The 27,179-nt window shown below is 38.4% G+C and overlaps 3 protein-coding genes across 4 annotated transcripts in view; 2 read left to right on the forward strand and 1 right to left on the reverse strand.

Annotated features, from left to right (window-relative positions):
* LOC109094995 (neurogenic locus notch homolog protein 2-like) overlaps positions 1 to 5,664 on the forward strand; it is a 111,147-nt gene extending 105,483 nt beyond the window's left edge. For both annotated transcript variants that reach the window (XM_042728891.1, XM_042728893.1), the window contains 6 exons: positions 130 to 220; positions 311 to 464; positions 585 to 907; positions 1,755 to 1,902; positions 2,018 to 2,115; positions 2,223 to 5,664. In XM_042728891.1, coding sequence (XP_042584825.1) covers positions 130 to 220; positions 311 to 464; positions 585 to 907; positions 1,755 to 1,902; positions 2,018 to 2,115; positions 2,223 to 3,731 — 2,323 coding nt within the window. In that variant the 3' untranslated portion in view covers positions 3,732 to 5,664. The remainder of the gene's footprint in view (positions 1 to 129; positions 221 to 310; positions 465 to 584; positions 908 to 1,754; positions 1,903 to 2,017; positions 2,116 to 2,222) is intronic.
* A 1,206-nt stretch (positions 5,665 to 6,870) lies between these two features.
* On the forward strand, positions 6,871 to 13,236 carry LOC109098882 (UDP-N-acetylglucosamine transporter-like). Its single transcript, XM_042728965.1, has 8 exons — positions 6,871 to 7,340; positions 7,962 to 8,184; positions 9,914 to 10,068; positions 10,146 to 10,268; positions 10,366 to 10,540; positions 11,577 to 11,695; positions 11,871 to 12,004; positions 12,136 to 13,236. Exons 2-8 carry the CDS (start codon positions 7,995 to 7,997, stop codon positions 12,224 to 12,226), a joined length of 987 nt encoding a protein of 328 aa, XP_042584899.1. The 5' UTR covers positions 6,871 to 7,340; positions 7,962 to 7,994; the 3' UTR covers positions 12,227 to 13,236.
* Positions 13,237 to 13,257: 21 nt separating this feature from the next.
* Positions 13,258 to 17,853, reverse strand: LOC109099071 (protein FAM78B-like). Its single transcript, XM_019112631.2, has 2 exons — positions 17,446 to 17,853; positions 13,258 to 15,327 (listed from the first exon to the last, which is right to left on the reverse strand). The coding sequence occupies exons 1-2, from the start codon at positions 17,706 to 17,708 to the stop codon at positions 14,805 to 14,807; spliced, it is 786 nt and encodes a 261-aa protein (XP_018968176.1). The 5' UTR covers positions 17,709 to 17,853; the 3' UTR covers positions 13,258 to 14,804.
* Between the last annotated feature and the right edge of the window lie 9,326 nt (positions 17,854 to 27,179).

Here is a 27,179-nt window from a genome sequence, read left to right on the forward strand (position 1 = left end):
TAAAATGAATATATGATGCTTTAAAAGCAACAACAGCCTAAATCTTTTTTCTTTCTTTCTTCTGTAAACCTGTTGATTTCAGGTGGCATCTTAAGTCAACGCTTTTTTCTATCCTCTACTTTCTTTCAGGAGCATGCAGAAACCACAGGATGGAGGGCTGATGGATGGCAGTTCTACCCATCATTGGTCAGAGGAGGATCATCTGTCTAAAAAGCCAAGGGTAAGAGACGGTACCTCCACAGCCCTGAAGATGACCGTAACAGATCCCTTTGTTTATGATCAATCTGAATGGATCCATCCAACCTCACAGATGGAGGATAAGCCATTGCTTCCTGTCGGAGTGGATGGAGGAGTGGACAGGAGAGAGTGGACCCTGCAGCACCACAAAGCTGCGGACATTACACTCACTCCCCCTCAGGCGGACATAGACATGGACAGCCTGGATGTCAATGTTAAAGGACCAGGTTAACAGACTGAGACTCTTTCTTACTAACAATCTGAGTAGATGAGGAAAGAAGGTTTTCAATCTTTTGTTTTCTTTTTAAAAAGTTTTACTTACTCCGTATTCTTTTTCATGCTCATAGATGGTTTCACTCCTCTCATGCTGGCATCTCTACGAAGTGGCAGCAGCCCCGATTGTGGCAGCATGCTGGGAGATGAGGAGGAGGAAAGTGGCGCTGACGAGCCTGGCACAAACGTCATAACTGACTTAATTGGACAGGGTGCATCGCTCAATGCCCAGACAGATCGCACCGGGGAGACTGCCCTTCACCTCGCTGCACGATACGCCCGAGCTGATGCCGCCAAGAGACTGCTGGATGCTGGTGCTGATGCCAATGCTCATGATAACATGGGCCGCACCCCTCTACATGCGGCCGTGGCGGCAGATGCCCAAGGAGTCTTTCAGGTGAGGGAATGTGCTTGTACTCATATGCCTGCTAAGGCTAACTTCATCATGAATTACAGGTTTCCCAGAGTCATGGAAATTATCAATGAAATTTAAACTTGTGACATCCATGCCTTGAAAACTCAAGGAAATGATTAAATAAGTCATGCAAATATCTATAGTAAAAAACATATAATCGACCTATACAACAGCTCTAAAATATTAAAAATATATAATAATAATAATTACCTAGAAAGTGCTCTTAAATAATGATCTTCATGCTCTTTAATGGTAAATCTTTATACAAATATTTTTCTTATTTTTAGATATAATAGAAAAAACAAGACAGTATTTATTTTAACATTATTTATAACAGTAATTATATACTTAATTATTTATATATTTGGGGGACAATATAATTTGTGATCAGTCTAGTTTCACTTTGGAAATTATACTTTTCAGTATTTTTCACTTTTGCATTAAAATGTGTATATCATAATATATTGTTATTCTCCAAGTTTTTTTTTTTTAAATTGTCATGTAATTGTTTTTGTTTTGTAAATAATTTTTAGCTGATCTAGGTCCCATTTTGTTAGTTTTTGATCGGAACTTCTGGTTATTTCCTGAAGATCTCTTCTGTGGGCAGTTCTCATGCACTGTGGAAAAATGTTCATGTATTTTTATATATATATATATATATATATATATTGCACTGTGGAAAAATGTTCATGTATTTATATATATATATATATATATATATATATACACATAGACACATACACACAAACTGTAGTTTGCAGATAGTATATTTTTCATTTCTTTTTCTGAGCGTGCACATACCAATCATAATTGTGTTTTTGAACTCCAGATACTCATCCGTAACCGTGCCACGGATCTTGATGCCCGTATGAATGACGGCACCACACCACTCATCCTAGCAGCCAGACTGGCCGTGGAGGGCATGGTGGAGGAACTGGTGCACTGCCATGCAGATGTCAATGCTGTGGATGACCATGGTAAGATGAAAGCCCGTATGAACATACATCATAGTAAAGAACTTTGTTGATAAATGGAAAGAAATAAATCTAGACATAAAATGGTTTAATCTCATCGCTCTCATCTTATTCTCAGGCAAGTCAGCTTTGCACTGGGCCGCTGCAGTTAATAATGTAGACGCCACTCTAGTGCTACTCAAGAATGGAGCCAATCGAGACATGCAGGACAACAAGGTACTCGTTCATGTCTATTTGTTTATCTGCATGTTTAATCACTTTTCGAGTACACAGATGTTTTGTGTGTCAGCAAACACTTCAGTTTTGTTTGTTCTGTGATGTAGGAGGAGACCCCCTTGTTCCTGGCTGCCAGGGAGGGCAGCTTTGAAGCGGCCCAAGTTCTCCTAGATCATTATTCAAATCGTGATATCACCGACCACCTAGACCGCCTGCCTCGTGATACTGCACAAGAGCGAATGCATCATGACATTGTGCGTCTGTTGGACCAGTACAACCTGGTGCACAGCCCACATTCTGGGCCTAACCACGTGGGCAATGGTGGGGGACACTCCTCCATGGTCTGTGGGACAAATGGCACAGGATTCATGATCGGCATGCGTCCAGGACCACAGGGCAAAAAGAATCGCAGAGCAGGAGGAAAAGCAAACACTGTTGCAGCCGGGACAGCCAAAGATCTAAAAGAAATGAAGACGAAGAGGCGGAAGAAGCCAGCTGGAGGAGAGGGACCAAATGTTGTGGCGGTGGCAGGAGCCAGCGGAAATGTTACCAAAGCAGCTGGCGGCCTCTCAGAGAGCTCGGTCACCATGTCACCTGTGGATTCCCTGGAGTCTCCACACTCGTACGCCGGAGAGGCAGTGGCCACCACCAGCACGGCGAATTCTCCCCCTCTGCTCAGCACCCCGTCCGTGAGGCCCATGCTGCCTCCTGTGAGTCACATGTTGAGCCAACAGCAAAGCTGGGTGAGTTTGGCCAAACACAGCTACAATGGCCACATGTTTGGCCTCATGCAACCCCAACAGATGAATGCGGGCCACACCAGCATGCAGCAGCACCACAGCCCAGGCATGCTCACCCCGATGAATGTCACCATGAGCCGTGAACAGCTGCCACCCATTGTCACCTTCCAAATGATGTCAGCAGGCAACGGGCAGAGCCTCCTCAAGCAGGCGCAACAGGGGCAGATGCAGGCACAGGGGCAAAATCAGGCACAAAGTCAGCACCTGCACTGTAACCAGAGTATGATGTACCCCATGCCAAACGTGGGAATGCAGCACGGCCTGTCGCACACCCTTACGCACCCCCATGGTCACAACCACACACTCCCTCACGGGCTGCCTGAGAGCCAAGCACAACAAGTAGCTTCCTATCAGCCACGCAAGAGCCCTGTGGATAAATATCCAACGCCACCTTCCCAACACAGCTACCCCAACGCCGGCTCTGAGGGAACCACCCCCGGTCATCCCGCACGCAATCCCAGTGAACACCCCTACCTCACTCCTTCGCCTGAATCACCCGACCCCTGGTCCTCTTCATCGCCCCACTCCAACTCAGACTGGTCCGATGTCACAACAAGTCCAACCCCTCTAGGACACCCCACACACTGCCTCCTTCCTGCCACACACACATTCCTGAACAAGCCCAGCTGCAGCCCCCGTCACAGGCTGCGCAGCCGTCGCAGTCGCAGCAGTCACAGCGAAGCAGCGTGTATGCGTAGGAACTTGAATAGTTTAATTGCACGGCTGTTTTGTTTGTCTCTCACTTCAGCTGCCAGAGGAGTGGCCATTTATCATTTCTATATTTTTCTCCAGTCTTTATTACGCTCTGCATGTTGACTTTGAAGTTTGCGTATTGTAAATTCCCATTCACACACCAGACTAAACAGAAAAGTGAAAAACAGCTTTAACAACTCGGGAATCCTGTTAACAGCCATCTACGATCTAGGTCACTGTTACCAATGGACAATCACAGTGCCTAACTTAAGCAGTCTCGATTGTGGTTACTGTCCCCAATTTGGGGAAATTTATTTCAAGATTTAGTCAAACATTTTACAATTTGAAGGAAATTTTCTTATTTAATCTGCTGTCTTTTTTGATCATTTTTGTTGATGTTAAAAACCAGATATGCTTAGTTGGTACCAACCTTAAAGGGATAGTTCACACGAAAAATAATATTGTCATCATTTACTCACTCTTCTGTTTTTTCAATCCTGAATAACTTACTTTCTGCTGTGGAACGCAAAAGGAGATTTTTTTTCAAATGTCTTTTTTTTTTTTTTTTTGTCCATACAACGAAATCAAATGGTTTAAGGTTGGTTTGAACTTCACTGACTTTCATTGAAAAACATTCTTTAAAATATCATCTTTTGTGCTCCACAGAAGAAAGTCATACAGGTTTGAAAGTACATCAGAGTTTATTGGTGAGCTATGCTTTTAACTGATAATTTAATCTTTTTATATAATGGGTCAGCTTTCATGTGTTCTCTTTTTTTTTTTTGTAATGTTTCTTAAATGAATTGGAGGTATTTTTTTTTGCAATTGGTAACATGAATGTTCTACACATACATCTCATTCATTCATGTGTGGTTCAGAGCTAAACTGTGGAGTAAATAGTTAAATGTTACATTTTTATGTTATTTCTTTGTTGTCTGTTACGGTTTATCCTTTGCCTTGCCAATGATTAAGAGAGGTAGAAGGAGGTGTGTAAATATGAATGGGTTCCACTTTGTTTCTTTTGAAATGGTATGCAGTATTCGGTGGCCACACAAACATGACAGAGGAATTCCAGCTGCCATCATCAAGCCACGTGAAACTTTCGGAAAACTAAATGTTTATACATAATATTATCAGTGCCTTTTACATCTTTGTAACCATTGTTACTATTTTATTAGTTTTGTTCTGCCTTTTTTGTGTTACTGTATATTGATATTCTGAGCAGTTTAACTCGTTCTGAAGTTATCTTTTATTTACACAAGTTTTAAATACATGTCATGTATTTCCTTCATCCTAAATACAATCAGCCTGTCTGTGCAACCGTATGAATCACTTGGTAATTAAGAAATAATACTTTATACAATCTAAATGTGCTGTTTCACTTTTTCTATTTTGTGTTTTTGAGCACAGCTTTATAAAACTGATTAGTACAATCACATTTTTAAATGTGTTTTGCACAATAAAGCCCCTGGGTCTCTGAAACGCCAAATAAACACTCATAATAGTATTTAGAGATGCATGCATACATTAGCCAGAGTGTTGATGAAATACTGTCAAAGGTCTTATGAACTTCCGGTATGCTGTATTTGTGCAGGTGGGTGGATCAGTGATATTGAGTGTGCTCAAGGTCAATATATGCAAATAGAAACCTTTATGTACTATAGGCTCCATATTGCATGTTCTTTTTGGAAACAGTTGATATCCTGTAGCACTTAAGGGCCTATTAAACAGTTTAATGGGTGTTAGTCCACCAAATAAAGATCAAAGCAAAGGTTTTAGAACATTGTGTCTTCACCCAAATGTTATGCAAAGCTAATTTTATATGTGCTGTATATAATTTTTTTTTTTTATTGTACTTTCTTTTCCTGTTCACCAAATATATACAATGCAGTATGCTAGAATGAAGTAAATGTTTCGTCTTAGTATTTTATAGATAACAGTTTGTGATTTAAAAAAAAAACAAAAAAAAAAAAAACTGTGTATTGGAAATAATCCAAGACAGCTGATGATTAAAATAGAGATGAAACGCAAATAAAGGAAAACCTTTACAAATTGATCTGGCTAAATGAATGAGTCTCTCTCTCTCTCTCTCTCTCTCTCTCTCTCTCTCTCTCTGTCTCTCTGTCTAATTGTTGTTATATATTTATTTATTAGGTTGATTTATATGTGTCTTTCAGTTGCCCACTACTTGCAAAAGAAAAGTGTACAAAGAACATTGATGCAAAATTTAATCCAATTCAGACGGTCAAGGTGTAATAATATGTAAATTTATTAAAAAGAGTATAGAGAACAGAAACAACAAATCATAACTTGGAAATAAAGTTCTGGATAATAATAATAACCTTTAAATATAGAAAATGTAAATCCAATGTTAGTACATTTTTAATAACAATCCATTTATGATGGATTGAACCCAACCAGTATTAATCAAAACATTAATAAAATTGTAAGTAAAACATAAACAGTTATTTGTTTTAAATCAAAAATACCAAAGTATTAAGTATTAAAATATTAAAGTATCGAAATATAAAAGTGTCAAAGTATCTGAATTTCAAGGTATCTGAATTTGAATAAAAACCTGTAAGATCTCTGAGTCTGAGTCTAAGAGTGGTCGAGTGAAGCCAAAGAAGAGGAAGTGAGTTGAAAAGATAGAGAGACCAGAGTCTCAGAAAGTCAAAAAATCCCCCCTCTATTTTGCAGAGTCTATCTTATATACTGTTGTTCTAGACATAAGTCGTCATCTGGCTATCACTAATAACACCTGACCTTTAAAAATAGTCTAGTCAATGTCTCGATTTTGGACTTCTTCCTTTTTTAGATTCAAAGTATCATACTGATAATTCTAAGAAATATTGATACAAAAGAACAATACGTGCAGTTCAACTTCATATGCTAAACAGACTCAGCTGACTACGCAGTTAGAAATACTGTGAAATTACATATGAAATATACCATAAAGTTTACCAAAAACATTTTTGAATATAAAAATGAAACCTGTTAATATATATATATGAGACAGATCCTTACCATGAAATATTAATTTTTAACTTTTGAAATGAAACTTATCATTATGAATAGAACACATTTTGAGTACGTGACTTCTCAGAATCTCTCAACAACACTTGGGTTTAATTTAAATATGTGGACTTCTTCTCAGAATCTCTATCACCATGTGGATTTCTTAGAATCTCCACACACCAAACATTTTATAACAAAGATAAAAAAAAACGAAGGGTAATGAATGCAATGCAAAGCAGCCAAGCAGGGGAATGCGCGCTTCTCAGTGAAGGTTCAGTTCGACATCATTCTGTCCGCCAACCGATAGGTGGCGACAACGACACATAAGGATCGAAACAAAACACTGCAAGTGTACTGCAAGATTTTTGAGAATCATATGAAGATTTTCTACACTTCACTTGACAGTCTGCTTTTCATTCTTGATAAATGAGGGTATCCGGCATGGGTGGACACATAGCAGATCATCATGTGCGAGAAACACCCAGAACGGTTGATTTCCTCAGATAATAGCTTAGCTGCAGCAGCTTTCAGTGTGCAACTGTCAAAATAAGAATAAGAACTATTTAACTCACTGTGTGTAACGTTACATTCAACTTATGCAGAACGCATCTTGAAGGATGGATCTTTGACGGGCTTTTAACGTTTATGTTTGTATTCAAACTCCTACTCACAAACTGCAACTCTTCCGGATCTTTGCAGTAGTCTTCAGAAAAGGTGAGAGTGTGAAAATATGTGATATTTCCAGCTATTATACCAAGTTAAATCTAAACGTCTGCTTAGTTTTATTATTTGGATCATTTTTAGTCATTTAAGTTATATTCATTCAGCCACTTATGCGTAAATACGCTTTACAGCTGACTGTATTTAAGCTTAAGTTGCAGAATATTATCTCTCTTTCTCCTTTTTTTTGATACCAATTTAGCCATTTTTAAACTATAAGTAATAAATATGTCATTAAGTACACCCCTCATGTTGTTCACTGTATTACCTTAGTTGAAACACAAAAGGAGATGTAAAGCATAATCACAGCCTCAGTCACCATCGACTTCCACTGTATTGAAGAAGATGCAGTGAAACTGAATGGTGACCAAGGTGTCAATTTGTCTTTCCACTGAACGAATGAAGTCTGTCTGTAAATCAATGCCACACTTTTCATTTGACGGTGAACTATCCCTTTCAGTGTCCTACATTTAGTAAACTGCAGGGTTAATATTTCTGGGTTAAAGATACTATAGCTTTTGTTTATGGACATTAATGTTTGCAGAGCCAGCTGGGACAACATTGTATTTCAACATCTGTCTGCTCTTTGCCCCTTTCTTTCTCATGTCAACCCAGTCTGTCGTGGTGTCCTTGTGAGAGGCTGTCATCATGGCATCAGCCAAGCTGAAGTACCTCTCTCTGGGGATCCTGGTGTTCCAGACCACGTCCCTGGTGCTCACCATGCGTTACTCGCGCACCTTGCAGGGCGACGGGCCACGTTACCTGGCCTCCTCTGCCGTGGTGGTGGCCGAGTTCCTCAAGATCCTCACCTGTGTGGGGCTTGTCTTCAAAGATCATAGTGAGTTTCATGGGGCTTCCTTCATCCTTGAGATTGTTTTTGATATATTTTCCTGAAAGCAACATAGTATTGTTGTAGTGTGGTTATAGTTTTTTTATTGTAATGTAATCTGTATTGTATTCGTATGTAGGGATGTATGTTGATTAATTGTAATTTTCTGTGTATATTCATTATATAAATACACGCACATACATGTATATATTAAATAAAAATGTTAGATTTATATATAAAATATAAATGCATACATATACATACAAATATTTTTTTTAAATATACGTGTGTGTATTTATAAATGCATAATAAGTATACACAGTACACACACATAGTATGTAAACATAATCTTTTATTTTTAATTTAAGTAATCACGATTAATCATTTTGCAGCCCTACTATAATGTCTCTATTTAAATTAATATTTCAATAATTTTATAACATATTTGCATATGTTGGTTAATGATCACATGACATGAAGGTAAACAAATAATATATAATATATATATATATATAATATTTAATTTGAAGTAAATTTTATTAATAGGATAAACCCCTTGAGATGTAACATCTGGTTTTTGAGGGGGTCCCATTAAGTGTTAATTCAGTATTTTATTGTGATTGTTTTTATTTTTTTGTTATTGTTTTTTATTTTTTTTTTTTTTTTATTGTTTTTGCTAGCTCTTTAATCAATTCATGACCCTGCTGTTCCCTCCAACATGACGGGAAATAGACTGAAGAAAATACAATCAAATTTATGGTGCAACAGTCTTTGTAAACAGTTGTATGGGAAACATAGAAGAAATAGTGTAAATATGTATGTAGACAATTTCTGTCCACCCAAAAGTAGTAAGCGGATTACTAATTAATTCACAGTCATAAAACAAAACAGAATGTATAATTCTAGTCATGAATTTCTACATTGACATTTTGCTTCAGATTTTGAATATTTTTTCAAATATTTGATACCCCTAATCTGGCAAATTTTGCTAAATCCAGTGATTCCTTTTTTCTAGTAAGTGCTGATAATATCAACCTTTGATACAGATATTTTTAAGGGTTTTTTTTTTTTTTTTTTTTTTTTTTTTTTTTTTTTGTGAAATATACACTACCATTCTAAAGTTTGGGGTTGGTAAAAACAAAAAAGATCTTTATGGTTTTGAAAGAAGTCTCTTATGCTCATCAAAGCTGCATTTATTTAACTAAAAATTACAGTGAAAACAGTAATATTGGCTACGACCGAAAGCTCTAAAATGCTGCCTTCTGTGTGTAAATGTATATTTCTAACCTTTTGCACTTTTGATGTTATTTCTAGCAAGAAATCAGTATTATAGTAATTAAATATTTGTTTAGTTATCACCAAAACTTGTTCTATTTTGTTGTAGATCATTAAATCGTTATGCTGACTCAGAAGCCTGTCCGAAATCAGTTTTATGAGGTGCATTCGTGCAAAAATGCTGATAAGGCAGCAAGTCAGCTGCCTAGGCTTTCGGACACAGCCATCGTGAAATATTATCGAATGCATCTCAGTGTCACGTGATCCTTCAGAAATTATTTCTAATATGCTGAATTGATGCTTAAGAAACATTTCTTCTTATCAGTGTTGAGAACAGTTGTGCTGCTTCATATTTTTGTGTTTAAAAGAACATCATTTATTTAAAATGAAAATCTACATTGGGAGAAATGGCTGTGAATTTGATTCATTATTGCCGGGTAACTGCTGTATCTGTGTGAAACAGGTTACAGCGGCCGAGCACTGAGCAGTATTTTGAGACAAGAGATTCTACACAAGCCTATAGAGACGCTGAAGCTGGCAATTCCTTCAGGGATCTACACGCTACAGAATAACCTGCTTTATGTAGCACTGTCCAACCTTGATGCAGCTACCTACCAGGTAAGCCACTATCTGTCCATTAGTTGCCTTATTTTTATGGCTATCATTCTTATGTTTTTTTTCTTGTACACTTCTAGGTGACATACCAGTTGAAAATCCTGACCACAGCCCTGTTTTCTGTTTTTATGTTGGGCCGCAGGCTCGGGGTGTACCAGTGGTTGTCTCTGCTAATACTTATGGCCGGCATTGCACTTGTACAGGTAAAAATACCTCGATTAGAGTTTACCTGCCAAAAAAACTCTGTTTTGTTATAGTCTTTGATGTATTCATGTAATTTATGCCTGTTTGTTTGGACAGTGGCCGGCAGACTCCCCATCAGACCCACAGAAAGAGCAGCTGACTTCAGGCTCACAGTTTGTAGGGCTGGTGGCTGTGTTGGTAGCCTGTTGCTCTAGTGGGTTTGCTGGTGTCTACTTTGAGAAAATCCTTAAAGAGACCAAGCAGAGTGTTTGGGTCCGAAACATCCAGCTTGGTAAGTGTTTATAAAGAAAATGGCTCTTATATTATACTAAACATCCCTATATTGAATTTAAAAGAGGGTTTCATCCAAAAATTTAAATGTATTACCCTCAGGCCGTCCAAGATATAGATGAGTTTGTTTCTTTATCAAAACAAAAGAGATTTGGACAAATGTAGCATGACATCGCTTGGTCACTAATGAATCCTCTGTAGTGAATGGATGCCATCAAAATGAGAATTCAAACAGCTGATTAAAAACATCACAATAATACAAATCCAGTATGTCTTGTGAAGCAAAAAAAAATCTTTAAACTGTTGCTATCCATCTACGAAAAAAAACTATCATCTGAATCAGGAGAGAAATAGGCAAAGATCAAGTGAAATCTGTCATAAACTGCATTAAACAAACATGTTGATGGATTTTGATGTGAGAAGACAAAAGGGGATGGATTTTTCAATAGAGAAAGCATTATTATGAATTATGGACTTTTTTCACCTCAAGTGACAGTTTGAATTTAAAATGCCTTGATGAATTTATTTATAACAAACACGCATCTTTTCATTTCACAAGACCTTAATTGGAGTTGTGAGGATTACTTGTGGATTATTGTGATGATTTTATCAGCTGTTTGGACTCTCATTCTGGCGGCACCCATTCAGTGCAGAGGATGACATACATAACCTGTTTTTACACTAGAAGTCTGTTAACCATCTTTATAATCTGTATTTCTCAAATTTCAAACAGCTAGGTTTTATATCTTTTAGCAAGCAAAATCCTTTCACAAAACCGTCACATTCAGGAACTTAAGGCTAATATTTATGCGTGTGTGTTTTCATTCTTGCCATGTGGAATCTCAGTGTAGGGTTTATTTATAAATGGCAATGTGTGAAGTGAGCGCCTGTAGTGATTCACCTCCTAATGTGAACTTCTGTTCATCATAATGAGCTGAGCCAAAAAAGCATCTCTGTTCATCAATGAGTGCCAACATAATGTGATAACCTATAATTTGATCTATAGATGTTTTGTCCTCTGTGTCTTCTGTGTGCAGGCATATTTGGCCTGGTTTTTGGAATCTTCGGGATGTTGGCCTATGATGGTGACAGAGTCCAAGAGCACGGAATGTTTCAGGGCTACAACACACTGACCTGGATTGTGGTCGCTCTCCAGGTGAGCTTGAACACTTTTTAGTACAAGACTTCTGAAGTGCAAACAAGTTTACATGTGAGTCAGTACTGATAATTGCTTCATCATCAACAGCTAACAGGAAGCAACACAAGAGCTTTTCCCCTGCAACACATTAATGTGCAACAATATAAATTGATTTTTTTTTTATTTCCCACAGGCTCTTGGAGGGCTCGTGATAGCTGCTGTCATCAAGTATGCTGACAACATACTGAAAGGCTTTGCTACATCACTCTCAATTATCCTCTCAACATTCATTTCATATTTCTGGCTTGAGGATTTTGAGCCTACCAGGTAAAAAGGACATTTTTTTTATGTCTTGTGATCAATAAATGCTTTAAATTAAATTGATTTAAAGTAAAAAAAAAAAAAAAGGTATTTAATTGAAATAACTGAAAACCCACTTGTTCTTCTTTTCTGTCCAGTGTGTTCTTCCTGGGCACAGTATTGGTCATAATGGCGACGTTTCTCTATGGATATGAGAGCAAGCCGGCACCCAACCCAAGCAGGGCATGAAAAGGGGATGGACGAGGTGAAAGTGGAGTGGAACAAAAGGATGAAATGAGTGGAAGGGCAGAGAAGAGAAGGGGAGAGGAGGCGTAGAGAGCAGGAAAAGGATTGATACAAGGTTGGATAACAGGCTGGGCCACTGCTGTGCAGTGCCGAGCTGAAGCACACTGGGAGAAATGCTCCGGGTCTCTGGTTTCAGTGAAACTCATGTTTTACGTGAAAAATATTAATTGGCGCTAATCACATTAATGTGTGATGGATTAAAAAAACGTGCTATTTTCAAATGACACAAAACTTGTTTGGCTTTTCTTGGTCATTTAATATCCGTTCATCTTCAAGGGGCAATGGCTGCTTTTGATTCGCAACAGTGGCCTGCAGTAATTTGCCACAAATAAAACTTGAATCTCGCAGAAACTCTGCAATGGATGTTACTGAGGGGGTCGTTGCATCACTGTATTTTTGTGTCATTATTTTAACTGCAAATTCTAAAAAAAAAATTATGCTATTTTAATTGACTGAGTTGCTAGGTTAGTAGAAATTGAGGGAATAAGGGATCTTTTGTGAACAGAATGTAAACTTTTGATATTATTATAATGAAAATGATAATGATACTTAAGACGATGCCAGCCAGTTATTTTACAGATTACCTCTGTCACCAGGAAACAAAGAATACTTGAGTTACTCCATTATATATGCAAGGAAGTGCTGTTTTAGCAACTTTGCACTATGTGTGAAGCTATATTAGTACATGGTGAGGAGTAATAATAAATCAGGTGTATAATTTTTATTTTTATTTTTTAACTATACACACATTTTCACAAGGGCAGCACAAAATTGAAAAGAAAAGGCTTGGTATTTTTCAAAAGGTGTAAAAACAATGCATGCAGTCACAGCTTGAAAAAGGCAATTCATTTTAAAGGCAAATAGATTTTACAGTCAGGACAACTCTAGCTGCCCCAGTCCTTCAGAACACACTGTGACCCTCAAAATCAATAAACTCTATGGTGACCTCTGAAGACCAGCATTGGGTCGTTTTTAATGTCTGCATATCCCATATGGCATCATGAATTCAGTTTATACAAATCCAGTGGTTTTAATGCTTTAAAGTGAACGGATGGGGTCCATTTTTGATAATCAAATAATCACTCCACTGTAATTTGTGCAAGCGCAGGATTCTTTAGAGGAGGAAGAGGAGGATACTTCAAAGAAGGCAGCGTTTGTTGTGCTTTTGTGTCTGGATGTGTGTTTGTTATCTCCGTAGGAAGGTCCGGATGGTTTTCACCTCTCTAATGAGTTGCAGTGGGAGTTGGTGTTTGCAGCACTGTTTAAATCTCTTTCTTCCCCTCCCTCGATTCCCTCGCTCCCAGATGAGCAGAAGAGTGAATTAATAGACAGCTCCAGACATTAAGTTTAGAGCATAGAAATTTAAGCAGCTGAAGTTCTCTCATTTCCACTGCAGCGGTATTCACAGTCCAGGGGCCTCACAGTCCTCTTTTCATGCCCAGGGGCCTGATGTATAAACAGGCATGGAAAACAGTGTATGCACATTTCTATAGCCATTTTGAGCGTATGCTGTTTTTCACGCACGTATCTGGATTTATAAAAAATAAACTTGCCGTAAATATAAGGGCACCGTACGGATGCTCTTGACTGTGCGTATGCACTCTTTGGAGTGAGAAAAGTTATGAAGTAAACAAGGATTTTAAACTGTTTTCATTTCAATTTACATAAAATATTCCACTCCCATTAATTGAGATAATAACTGAAATTTCATAAAGTCATTACGCAGAAGTTAAACCAAAATTATATTAATTTAGACATATTTGTAGTGGATGCGCTTATCACTTTCCTGTGGCATGCAATGCTTTAATGACAGCGAGGAGTGCTGTAATAATTCATATTTAAACTAAATTACAGATCTCATGTTATGAAAATTTCATTGATCAATGATCAGAGAACAATGATCAATGATGCGCAAAAAATCATCTATATATATATATATATATATGTATGTGTGTGTGTGTGTGTGTGTGTGTGTGTGTGTGTGTGTGTATTAGTCAGGTTTGGAACGACATGAATGTGAGTAAATTATGACAGGATTTTTCTTTTTTTGGTCCAGTATCCTTTTATGTAAAGCAGAAGTATTGTTTATTCTCCTGTACTTGAGTCTGAGGATTTAAGGCAAATGTCAGTATCAAATTAAAGGGACAGTTCACCCAAACTATAATTTTTCCAAAACCTGTCTGACTTTTTCTTTTGTGGAATGCAAAACATTTCAGTGTATGGGTTTTTCCCTCTCAGTGCAATGAAAGTCAGTAGGGTCCAATGTTTTGTTTCATTGGATGGACAAAAACATTGTTTATAATATCTTCATGTTTGCTCCGCAGAAGGAACAAATGTCATACAAGTTTGGAGTGACGTGGGGGGGGGTTAAAGATTATAGAATTTTCATTTTTTTAATGAACTGTCCCTTTAACTGTCCCCAAGGCTGTTGAAGAACCGAGTATATCTTTAAAGGCAGCAGTGTGGATTTAAGGCAGATTGACTATTTTGATTAAAAACCTTCAAGTTTTGCCACAACCTGCTACTTAGAGGGTATCACCACTAATGGTGGTCCTCGCTTGGGCCTCCACATTAGCACTTGTGCGTCATTAGCATTGGGTTTACCCAAAGCGTTAGGAGGGATCGGCTCCATATGGGTCAACACCTTGGGCTGGTCCTGGTTCACCCGGCCGGTGAGTCTTGCTCGAGAGCCCAGCGGCTTGGAGGGGTCCACAGCGATGTCCACTTTCATCCTCCACTTCACTGTCTGCAGGAGGATCTTCTCCTGTGTGGCCATATTCAAAGCCACCAGCCAAGTGGTGAAGCTCTGGTCACGTTTGATTCGTGTAAGCAAAGGCACATTGCTCTCGCTCACTGGTACGGCCCATGTTACGCTGGGGTAGAAGTTATCGTTCATGCTAACAGTGAAGCGTGAAGGTTTGGATGTGGGGCCAGAGAGGGTCACAGTTTCAGTCGTGTTTCCGTACCATGGGTAACTCATGCCATCCGAGTCGCTGATGGCCTTCACCAGTCCTTCACGTAACTCTGGCAGCTCCCAGCTTGACCTGTGGAAATTAATGTTTAGACTTTAAACAAACAACCCCAATTGTGCTGTTGAATATACAGTGGTGGCCAAAATGGTTAGAACACTAGTATTTTCACCAGCTAAAAAATTGTATTAAGTCAGTTATTTGTATCTTTTGCTGTAGAGTGTCAGTGGGAAATATCAGTTTATGTTTCCAAACATTAATTTTGCCATTAATTGTAATAATCCAGTGAGATTTTTGTCTGAAAACAGCCAGTGCTCCACACAGAGATCTGATCTGATCATCATCAGTCTGTCTGGAGTGACATGAAGAAACAGAACAAACTGAGACAGACTAAATCCAGAAGAACTGTTGCAACGTCTCCAAGATGCTTCAAGAAACCTTCCTGCAAATCTACCTGAAAACTATGTGCAAGTGCATCTAGGACAAAAGCTGCTTTAAACACAAAGGATGCTTACACCAAATGTTAATTTAATTTAGTTAATAGAAGTTAATTGATAAAGAAAATCTATTTATGACATTATTTTTGACAGCATCCTCATTTTACAGCATTTTTACACAAGTGCCTAAAACCTTTAACAGTACTGTAGCTTTGCAAGTAGGTATCCCGAAGCATCTTGGAGACATTGCCACAGTTCTTCTGGGTTTTGTCTGTCTCAGTTTGTTCTGTTTCTTCATGTCACTCCAGACAGACTGATGATGATCAGATCAGATCTCTGTGTGAAGCACTGGCTGTTGTCAGATTCCTTGTACAAACAAAAATCTCACTGGATTATTACAGTTAATGGCAAAATGAATGTTTGGAAATATAAACTGATATTTCCTATTGACACACTACAGCAAAAGATAGAAATAACTGACTTAAAACCGCTTTTTAGCTGGTCAAAATACAAATGTTCTAATCATTTTGGCCACCACTGTATGTATAAAAAGATGGCGAGTCCAAGTGCACAAATGATAATTGGGGTTAAGGATGACATTCATTATGAGGGTCCCAGCTGCCAGTGTAAAATGACTCAGTGTGAGAGGACGTTAATGTGGCTGGGTGTTGTTAGGTATGACCCGACGCTGGCATTTCTTCTTCAGTACGGCACCATCTGTGTCACAGAAAACCCCACGCAACCACCCGTTCAGGCAGTAATACACACCCCCACACACATGTCCACACCTCCACACAGACAGGCCCCCCAGCCAGCATCAGAAGGGCCCACATCACGCGTCACAGGGCTCGTGGGTGGGTGTGAGAATGTCTCTGTCGTTCTCCTGCTCTGTCTTTATTTGTAGATTAGGCAGTGAGCACATAATTGCATCCGCTTGCGATACAAAACTCTGTCTCGCGCAACCACGCTGATGTTTCAGAGCAGCTATTCTGTTTTAATCCACTGCCTCTCCCTGTCTGATCCAGTGACAGGCCGTGAAACTCATTTGTGGGAGTATAAATGAAAGAGCAGTGACTGATGAAGTTGCAAACACTCCTCCCCTCAAGCACTGAGCTGATGTAGTCTCTGTGAATATAAATCACTGGTGCACTGCACTGAATTTATCCTTTGCTTTACACTATTTGAAGACATAATTAAACAAATGAAAGATTTACTTACATTAACAGAGTGATGGATGGGTTAGTGACATTTTCTAAAGTGACATATTCTAAAATACATAAAAAATCCACTTCTATAACAAACTTGTTTTCAGTTTCAAATTTAAATCCATTTTGATATTTTTTTAAGAAATTAAATTCACTTATTTTTTAAATCAGGTATTTTGACTATGAAAAAAAAAAACTTTTTTGTTTAGGACAAATTGTGTAACTTTAAGATAACTCTTGATATTCATGAATCATGACTCAAAAGTTATGTTTGATTACTTTTATTATTAATGGTTATACTTGACGTTTTTGGAGTTAATTGTTGGTTATAAACTGTTTTGTAAATATGCCTGAAACGTGGGCTCAGTAGTACATTTTCCAAGAAGCTGGCGCTTTTTTCCTAAGATTTATTTTTTTTATTTATTTTTTAAAGAGGTTTTGTCATCTTGGACATCCTCATTTGGCGTTGACCCATATGAATGATTTCTTATCAGTGTCTAAATTGTGTGTTTATGATCATGACTAAGTCATAAAACATGCACTATGCTTACATGCCGAGGTCTCCATAAGAGTTGTAGAATTCCATTTGAGTGCACGCTTGAATCCAACCCACCATCCAAGCCTCGTTTCGAGGGATCGGCGGCATTACTATCCGAGCGGAGGCCATGAAGTACGGAGTTTTGTAGCGGAGCACTATGGGTGAATTCTCCTCGATCACTGTTGGGCAGTGGTCAATAGTAGCAGAGACATCGTAAACAACGATGTTCTCGCGTTTAATTCGGGGTTTGCAGGCGATGCTCTGAAGGCAACCCATGGCTGGAGAAGGTCAGAATCAGGGTAACTATCCAACCGTGAAGGGTGTTTTTCCCTCTAATATAAATATACCTTTAGATTCCCGAAAAAAACGCGTCAATCTATGCTCATGTCCAGTCTAGGCTCCCAGTATAGTTGCTCCGCAAATAAATTAATGTATTTGAGTTAAGAAACACAAATCAAGAAACAAGACAAATCAATCAATCAATCAAAAGCACGTGTTCCCCCCCACCAAGTCATTGCTATTTAGATACAATCAACATCAAATCTCTGTCTACTCGGGATCAACAACAGGTTGCAAGACCGACCATCTCTTGATCTTTGGTGTCCCCATGCCTGTGATTGTCAGTCGCGATCGGACTTGTGGATTGTTCCGGGCTTCCACCTCAATCTGATATGTTCCCTTTCAAATCCACATGGCCTTTTGCAGCTCTTCGTCCTTTCATCCGTTTCTTTCTGGTCCGAGTTTTCATGTCACAACCGGAGGCAGAAAAACAGTCAGGTGTGGCGGACCGCTCGCCTCGACAAGAGGTGGTCGCGATTCCGTTTTTCTCGATTGATGTTTGCGCTTTTGGAACAACAAACAATTTCAAAGTACTTCATTATTTATGACAGGAACCGCAAGAAAAAGTATGTTACTCAGCGCAGCGTTGCTCTCGATCAAATCACATGACGTTCCGTTATAGCGTATATTCGTTTTTGTGCGCTAAAAACAAACAAACAACAACAACAACAACAAAAAATGACTGTTGTACAGCTTTTAAAATAAACCGTTCCCATGCACACCGCTGTCGCTGTTCGGTTGCTGTGGTGCTGAATGAACGATCAGAGGCTGCGTGGGAGTACCAGTGAACGTTATAGTCCTCCTCACGTAGCTACACTCCGTTCATCATCTTGGGTTCTCCGTTAATCAAAACCAGAAATAACTTTACAGTGCAATAATAGCATAATGACTGCAGAACAACTGAGCGTCTGTACTCTCCCTTTTGCACCACATATCTGTGTGACATATTTTTTATACCATATTTTTCTTGTGTTAAATTTCAGTAATTTTGGCAAAGTTTGGCATGGCGTTTGGTGCCACCAGGGTTGATTCTTGGAATGAACCTGCAAGCACAAGAAAAAAAAAATAAATTCAAATAAGTGCTTACAGAATTTGCCTCAACTGCCAGACTTTGTGCTGTATGCACTTTGAGATTAATCAAAACACTATATACTAAACACACCTACAAGGAAGTTGCATAATTAGTTGATGATCCATCACAAATCATTGAAGGTCCATTCCTTATAATGCATTATTGTAGATCAAACAGTAGAGCAAAGTCAAGTCAAGTCACTGTTATTTATATAGCACATTTTACAATGCAGATTGTGTCAAAGCAGCTTTATACAGTATTAAACAGGGAAATAGTGAGTTGAAATAATGTGCCATTCTCTTCTGGCCAGACGAAACCAGCAGTTTAATTATAGACTGCAAAAAAGTTAGATTGTGCAGAGGACTGGTCTGGTCCCCCGGGTCTTGTCCCGATGGCTGTCTAGGTGACAAGGTGTTCGGAGAGGATCTGTCTCTGGGGCTCATCTAGTTGTCCTGGTCTCTGCTGAGATTCAGGGCTGTCAAGGTCATCTCTAGGTGCTGATCCACCATCTGATCTGGATATGGACTAGATCTGGTGGCTACAGTGACCTCGGAATAAGAACGAAACAGACTAATATTAGCGTAGATGACATTCTTCTTACGATGTAACAAGTACATCGGGTGTTATGGGATGTGTTCCCGGTTCCGGTTGACCTAATTAATGCAGCCTAACAATCCTTTAACGGATTTGAATATTAGAAATGTGTTAGTGTATTATGTGTAAGCCAAGTTAAAGAGATGAGTCTTTAATCTACATTTAAACTGTGTGTGTCTGCCTCCCAAACAATGTTAGGTAGATTATTCCAGAGTAGAATAAATAGGAAAAGGATCTGCTGCCCACAGTTGATTCTGATATTTTAAGTATTTTCAGATGGCCAGAGTTTTGAGATCACAGTGGATGTAGAGGACTATAATACGATAAGAGGTGCTATACCATTCAGGGCTTTATAAGTAATTAGCAAGATTTTAAAATCTATACAATGTTTAATAGGGAGCCAGTGCAGTGTTGACAGAACCGGGCTAATGTACTTCCTGGTTCTAGTAAGAGCTGCATTTTGGACCAGCTGGAGTTTGTTTATTAAGCATGCAGAGCAACCACCCAATAAAGCATTACAATAATCTAACCTTGAGGTCAAATTAACATTTCGGCATTTGCCTTTGAGAGCTTAGTGTTATATTGCTGAAATTATGGGGTTGATTCCCAGGGAATGGATAACCTTTAACTAGTTTACTTCAGCTAACTTACCAGTTGATGTTAACACCGTTACGATGGCAATCACAAGAAAAGGCTCTAACTGGAATGTATTGCAGATGACATGATCCAGACCACAAACTAGAAAATAAAAAACAAAAGAAGTTCTTGAAAATACTGTTTGGGTAACTTAATAAAATGTGTACCTAATGCAGCACAAATTGCTTTGGATTAAAGCATCTGGCAAATGCATGAATGTAAATATAATGTAAAATCAAATGTATTTTGGGTTAACTAATTTTAATAAAATTGACAGCTGGCCATGTGATGATTCTGCCCATCATATTGCTGCCCACCCATTAACACTCTATATAAAATCTCAATTAGGAGTGTCAATGGTCCACTTGAGAGATAGGTGGCGGTAATGCACTTATAAGTCAGCGATCCGCCATTAAGCAAGAAGAAGAAGAAGTCACTTCAGGCAATTGCTGTTGAGAAGAACACGCTCAGGACAGACCATTCAAATCAGAGTAAAAAACGATATAAATACTGTTCAGTTTCTTGCACAGACCGATGGTTTTGTGTCTTTACACATCAATGTATCGTCACAAGCTGCAGTGTTTAATTTGGTTTTGTTTGCGTATGTTTTTGGACTCCCAAAGCCGTGATTTCCATCCACTTACATTATAAGACTGATAGACTGCAAGTTCTTTGTGAGTTCAAAATCTTCGTTTGTGTTCTACTGCAGAAACAAAGTCACCTACCTCTTGGATGCCCTGGGGGTAAGCAGATAAACGTCAAATTTTCATTTTTGGGTGAACTATCCCCTTTAAAATAAACAACATTCATAATGTTTGTTAGCCAAACTTCCTATATAACACTAGTCCGTTCCTATACCACCTGTTCTGTGAGTTAATGGAGAGCAGCAGTAGTGGCTAATTAAGTTGGCTGAAATCCTATTTAAACTACTTCTTCTGAGATCAATTTTTAAACTGTATCTCCTCCTAGACTTTTAAAGCTACAACCACCAGTCTGAAAGTCTGACCCAGTTTGCTATATCTTTTCTAACTGATCCGGCTTACAGTTTTCATAAACAGGACTATCAAAACCACCTAAACTCCCATAGACTTCCATTGAGGGGGTGAAAACCTTTCTACAATAATACTCATGGTGTATTTAAGCTGTCTATTGCTGTAGCAAAGCTTAACATCTCCCTATTGAAAAATCAGTAAAACCAGCCTAAGCTGATTAACTGCTTTGGTTGGTCTCCCAAGCTGGTTTTAAAGTGGTTTCGGCCACTTTTTAGCAGGCCAAGCTGGTCTTAGGTGGGTTATCCCAGATGAATCGCCTTCGATAATGAACACGATATTGCGTACCTTGTCAGTGAATTATGGCTCTGTCTACTAAATGCCGCTCCATTTGAAAGCAGGTGATGGCAATTTAGCACTAATCAGGGAACCGGCTTTACTGACTAGATACGCATGATCATATCATTCGATATATCTCGCAGCCCTAATGGTAACTTGCTAATAATGCTAAAAACATGCAAGCAACTTGTTAAACATGCTAGCAACATGCTAGTAAATGTGCTAATCATGCTAACAAACTAGACTGTATTGCCTTGAAAACATTCAAACTTTCATCTTAAAACTATTTTTAACTTTAAAACTAGACTTTCAGACTGCAAGGTTTTCAAACTTTTTTCAAACTTTCTAGCTAGGCTTTTTCAAGCCAACTTAAAGTTTGTCTACAAACTTCAGTCAAGTTCAGCTAATATACAGTAGTAGTTGATGGCAGCTTACTCACCTGTTGTTAGTTGTTGTTAGTTATGATGCAATCACAACAAAAGACTCCAATACACCTCCGTTGCAGATGACATGACCAATAGACTACAACCTGACAATAAAATACAAAAAGATGTACCAGCGGTGTTTCTTAACTCATCTTTCTTTACTATTTTAATGCTAGCTCGCTGTTATGTAACATCTGACATAACCTGCGATTAAAAAAAACAGTGTAGAATTATTATGCTTCCCTGATTAATTCCCTGATTGATTCGGATAACTGATGTTATAACTTAACTTACAAACCAAACCTTTTTCAGATTCACGCCATTGTCATTATGCACTTGTGTTTGTGCTAGAAAAAGCACAATCTCTGGGGAAGTCATGGCCTAATATAATGGTTAGAGAGTCAGACTTATAATGCAGAGGTTGTGAGTTCGAGTCTCGGACCGGCAGGAATTATAGGTGGGGGAGTGAATGTACAGAGCTCTCTCCACCCTCAATACCACGACTGAGGTGCCCTTGAGCAAGGCACCGAACCCCCAACTGCTCCCCGGGCGCCGCAGCATAAATGGCTGCCCTCTGCTCCTGTTGTGTGTTCTGTGTTGTTTGTGTGTTCACTGCTGTGTGTGTGTTCACTGCTGTGTGTGTGCATTTTGGATGGGTTAAATGCAGAGCATGAAATTCGAGTATGGGTCACCATACTTGGCTGTATGTCACGTCACTTTCACTTTCACTCATTGCAAGAATTCACGTACTGATTTGTGGATGTACAAAATTCGACTTCACATTTTTGACACAGGTGTGTGAATGTGTTTTGCACCATAATTACTGCAGCAATAGTAGCAAAACATGTTGAGCGTACAAGTTTCTTGATTTTCTTGATTCGTAGAATAGGATTTGTGTATCTGCAATGAAGGATTCGAGAAGGTGTAACTGTTGTGTTGTGTTTAAGGGGAGAGAGAGAGAAAAAAAATCAACAAGTTTGCAACTTTTGTCTGTGACTTCAAATTTACTGGTACACGTGTGGATATTCTCTACAACTACAAAGGGGAGTTGTCACAGACGCCCAGTTGTTTTGCACCAAAAATACCTTCGTACCCAGAGTTTGGACCTGTTGATGTTGCTGAATATGAAGAATGTGTAGTCTAAAATTCGTAATTCAATTCGTAATTTTTTAGTAATAATATCCTATATTAACAGTTATGCACGAATATAGAATTAGTGTTGAACAAGGTCCCTTCTAATTTATTAGGTCCTTGTGACACGAATAGGCTGATCTGTAAAAGTGGAACAAACAATTAAATAAATAAATAGGTTAGGGTATAAGCGTCTTAAAAATATTATTTTTACTTAAGTATAGTATGTAAATGTGTAACGCACTTTACAGTAATCACAAAAGTAAGATTACATGTTAGATCATTGGGTAATGTTCATGAACAAATAGCCTACCTTAAGCGATTCCACCATAAAGAAAACAGACTCAGTGAGTGCCTTGAATATAATATGCTGTATAAAAATATTTTGCACTTCATAATATAGCCTACTTAGATTCAAAAGGCAGCTTTACCATGGACTTTAAGAGCTACATTTTCCCTCGAGAACTGAAAATAATAATTACCTTTTGTAACTTTGATCCATATTTACCTCCCTTTCTCTCTTACATATTAGCTACACGGGAGATTATACAGCGCGAGAGACATGTTCCGCTTCTTAATTGATGGCTTTCCGTGTAACCATGACAACCGGCATAGATGGACTGTCGTCATCAAGGCTGACCTCATGTCAAATTTATCCGTCCGGGAAACATCACTGTGAAAATTGGATGGTATCTTGTTAAGTTAGTTTGAGGTCAGAAGAAGATGATGGTGATTTAGTGAATCTGAGTTTTAAAACTTTATCCTGTGTTTCCTTGTCTTATAGGCATTCTTGTTTTTTCTGTCAGTATGCCACCATCTCTCTAAAGGCACATCCTGCATTTACCAAAATATCCAGAAGGGGGAGACATTGCTTCTGAGAAATGCGCGTCAATTTTGGCATCTGCTTGGATCTTGTAGTAACGTGGAGGTGATTAAAGTTTTGGGATTTAATGCAGAAAAAGGTTTATGTAAAATATGTCTGCATTTCTGTTACCTTCATCCATATGACACATGTATGAGTGTGATGCATATTTGTAGCTGTTTTGTATTTCTGAATCTAGCTTGGGGTTAAAATGGCAATGGAGAGAACAAGAGAGTAAGCAGTCAAGAAAGAGAGCATGGGCATGAACAGGAATCTACAGGGAGGAAGCAGGAGAATTCAGTTCAGCTGCTTTGGTTCTATCAGATCAGGCTGGAGTGGATTGGAGCTCAGAGAGAAAAAAGAGAACAGGAGAAAGAGTCTGTCAGGTAGCCTGTCTGTCTGAGATGGCCCAGTGCTAATGGACAGGTTAAGATGGTCTGTAATCCTTACATGGGTGGGTAAATAATCCAGGCCTTCTCTGTCCTTTGCTGAGCAGGTCTAGACCACTTTAGTACCTATTCAGAACGTGTAATGTGACTCAGTGGAGGAACAAGCATGAGAATCCTCCTTTAGTAAACAGCACAACAAAATATTTAAATCCATGTAATCTAGAGGAAACCGGGGCTGTGGAGTAGAACGGTGAAATCCCTAAAAACATCAGAGGATTTAATGCTGTGAATAGAATGTTCACTGGTTTGCTTGGTGTCTTTTAAGGTGAGACGGAAAGTTTGTGTGTGTGTGTGGTACAGGATGAATTGTGGGAGGAGCACAGAAGGTAAGGTGTTTGAATCTGACCTTTCTGCTTTAATGAAATGTCATAAAGATGAAAGAGGAGTAACGTGTGTGTGTGGATGCAGGCCCTGTTTATGAGTGTCAGCTGAATGTAGGCCTAGATGTGTGAGTTATACGTTGTCTTCCTCTTCTCCCTTCTCTCTGTCTTTCTCTATGTAATAAAAGTTTGGAGGTACTGAAGCTCCATCTCTCATCACTATTCAATGCTCAGCTACATCGCAGATGCCTGGAGACCACGGCTCCTGCCAGACTTTCAGGCTAATTACATTCAATCCTTTCACACTATTCAGCCTACTGTTTGATAATGAACGGCTCCTTTCTGAGTTTAAGTAGAAAAAATGTAACATTGACACTGACACTTGATCTACAGTTACATATTGTCACACATCTATTTTATGAGGTTTAATTAAATGAAAGCATCTGTACTTTGTACTAACAAAATGTTGTTGGTGGGTCAAATTTTCATGGAATCTAACCAAAGTTTTGTACCAGGTTTTTTTTTTGGCTATGAGCAGAGTAAAGACAAGGACAAGTGTTTGTTGAAAGATAAAACTGGAGTAAGACAGAAGGTCTTTGTGGTCGTCTCTGTCTCTCATCTCAGAGACTTGTGGCCTCACTTGCATCACTTGCTCACTTTTTTCCACTGAATTTTATTGGTGGATCTGACTGTCTATTTTTAGATGAACAACAGTTTTATTTAACAGTTGTATTTTAATTTTACACTATTTTCAATCTCAGATTTAAAAATTACTGTAATTAGTGTAATTAAACTGTTATTTTTATATTTAAAAATATTTATTTTATAATTTCTGTAGTGCTTCAGGACACTTACGAGCTCCTAAAACCCCCTTTTGCTTCTAAATAGACCCAGACACATTTAGTCAGTCGGTCAGTCAGCAGTCTGGGCCAACTAACGCTTCAGGAATCTCCTGCCTGCTCAGGGCACTTCCCTGCTCTGAACAACAGATCGGAGAATCAACAAACCCACCAAAACCTGAAAATCTGAAAAATGTTTTCCATCCATATACTGAAAGTCAGTAAGGTCCAATGTTGTTTAGATCACAAAGTTCCTCAAAATATCAAAGAAAGTCATACAGCTTTAAAAGAACATGAGGTTGATCAAAGGACTTTTTTTTTTTTTTTTTTTTTTTGAAATATCCCTGATAGTTAACCAGTATAAATATCTTCCGACACTGGCAGATACGATAATTGAAAAGAAAAAAGGGAGGGAAACTGAGTTTTGATGAGTATATGACCATGTGACCTTGTTTGTGCTAGTGAGAGTGAGTTCTCATCTTTGTGCATGGCTGCAGGCCCCCGAGGCTCAAAATCACTAAGCACTGTCATTAAGAGTTTGTTGATAAGTTCAACCAGTGCATGTTCATTAAAGAGATAATTCACTCAAAAATGAAAATTCACACATCGTTTATTCACCCTTATGTTATTCCAGACCTCTATAGCTGGGTTTCCATCACCCTGGTTTTATGCACATTTTGAAGTATCGCATCAGAATTGAGTGATGGAAACACTGAATTTTGAAAAAAAAAAAGTGCCTTAATTTGCAAAAAAAAGTTTTTATGCGCGCTTGAGGTGGTTCTTTACTTGTGCAAAAAAGGGTTAATGTGAATAATGGAAATGCATTTTGCGAATAAAATCCTCCAAGCGCATCAAAAAAGTAATGTGACTTTGTGCTATGGGAAGGTAAATTCTGACTAACCAGTGGATCGATCTTGTTCCACTGCATCTGAAATGTTGTTATATGGTCATTCGGAAATGCCAGAGCAAAGTCTGTCATCAAAGTATTTCTGTATAATTGCTTCCCAGAACTGTTAAACGACTGCGTTCCCAAACAGCAGCATCCACCTCTGAAAGTGATAACCACATTCATTGTTTCGTCTGCTCGTTCTGAGGTGCAAGTAATTTATTATATAGGAAAGTTATTATATTCAGTAGCTTCTCCTACTTTTCTTAGTGATGTATAGTGCCAGTTTATCAGGAAGTGACAATTTTGGCCTCTTTGACTCGTTGGATGGAAACGGTGCTTGTTCGCAAATGTTTTGTGCGATATTCCAATTTTGCAAACAAGTCAAATTTGCAACTTTGGATGGAAACCCGGCTTATGAGTTTCTTTCTTTTGTTGATCTTAAAAGAAGATATTTAGAGGAATGTTTGTAACCAAACAGTTTCTAGTAGCCATTGACTTCCATAGTACAAAAAAAAAATGGTTTGGTAATCAACATTCTTCGAAATATATTCTTTCATCTTCAACAGAAGAAAGAAACTCATATAATATAGTCCAGGTTATATGTGAAAATAATGTTCACTTTTTCATAAAAGCATGAAACTTGGTACACTTGTATAGTTTGTGGCCATTTTCAGAAATGGAGCCATCGCAAAAAAACCTCATGGTTGCCATGGTGACCATTTTACTTTCCGCCATAATCAAATGATGTATTTTTGTGTCATAATTCCTGAACCAAACATAAACACAAAAAAGGTGATGTCTCCCCTTATGTTTTGATGGTCAAGGATTACAATGATCCCATATACAGCAAGAGTTAATGGTGA

The sequence above is a fragment of the Cyprinus carpio genome, chromosome B8, assembly GCF_018340385.1.
Source record: "Cyprinus carpio isolate SPL01 chromosome B8, ASM1834038v1, whole genome shotgun sequence".
Classification (NCBI taxonomy): domain Eukaryota; kingdom Metazoa; phylum Chordata; class Actinopteri; order Cypriniformes; family Cyprinidae; genus Cyprinus; species Cyprinus carpio.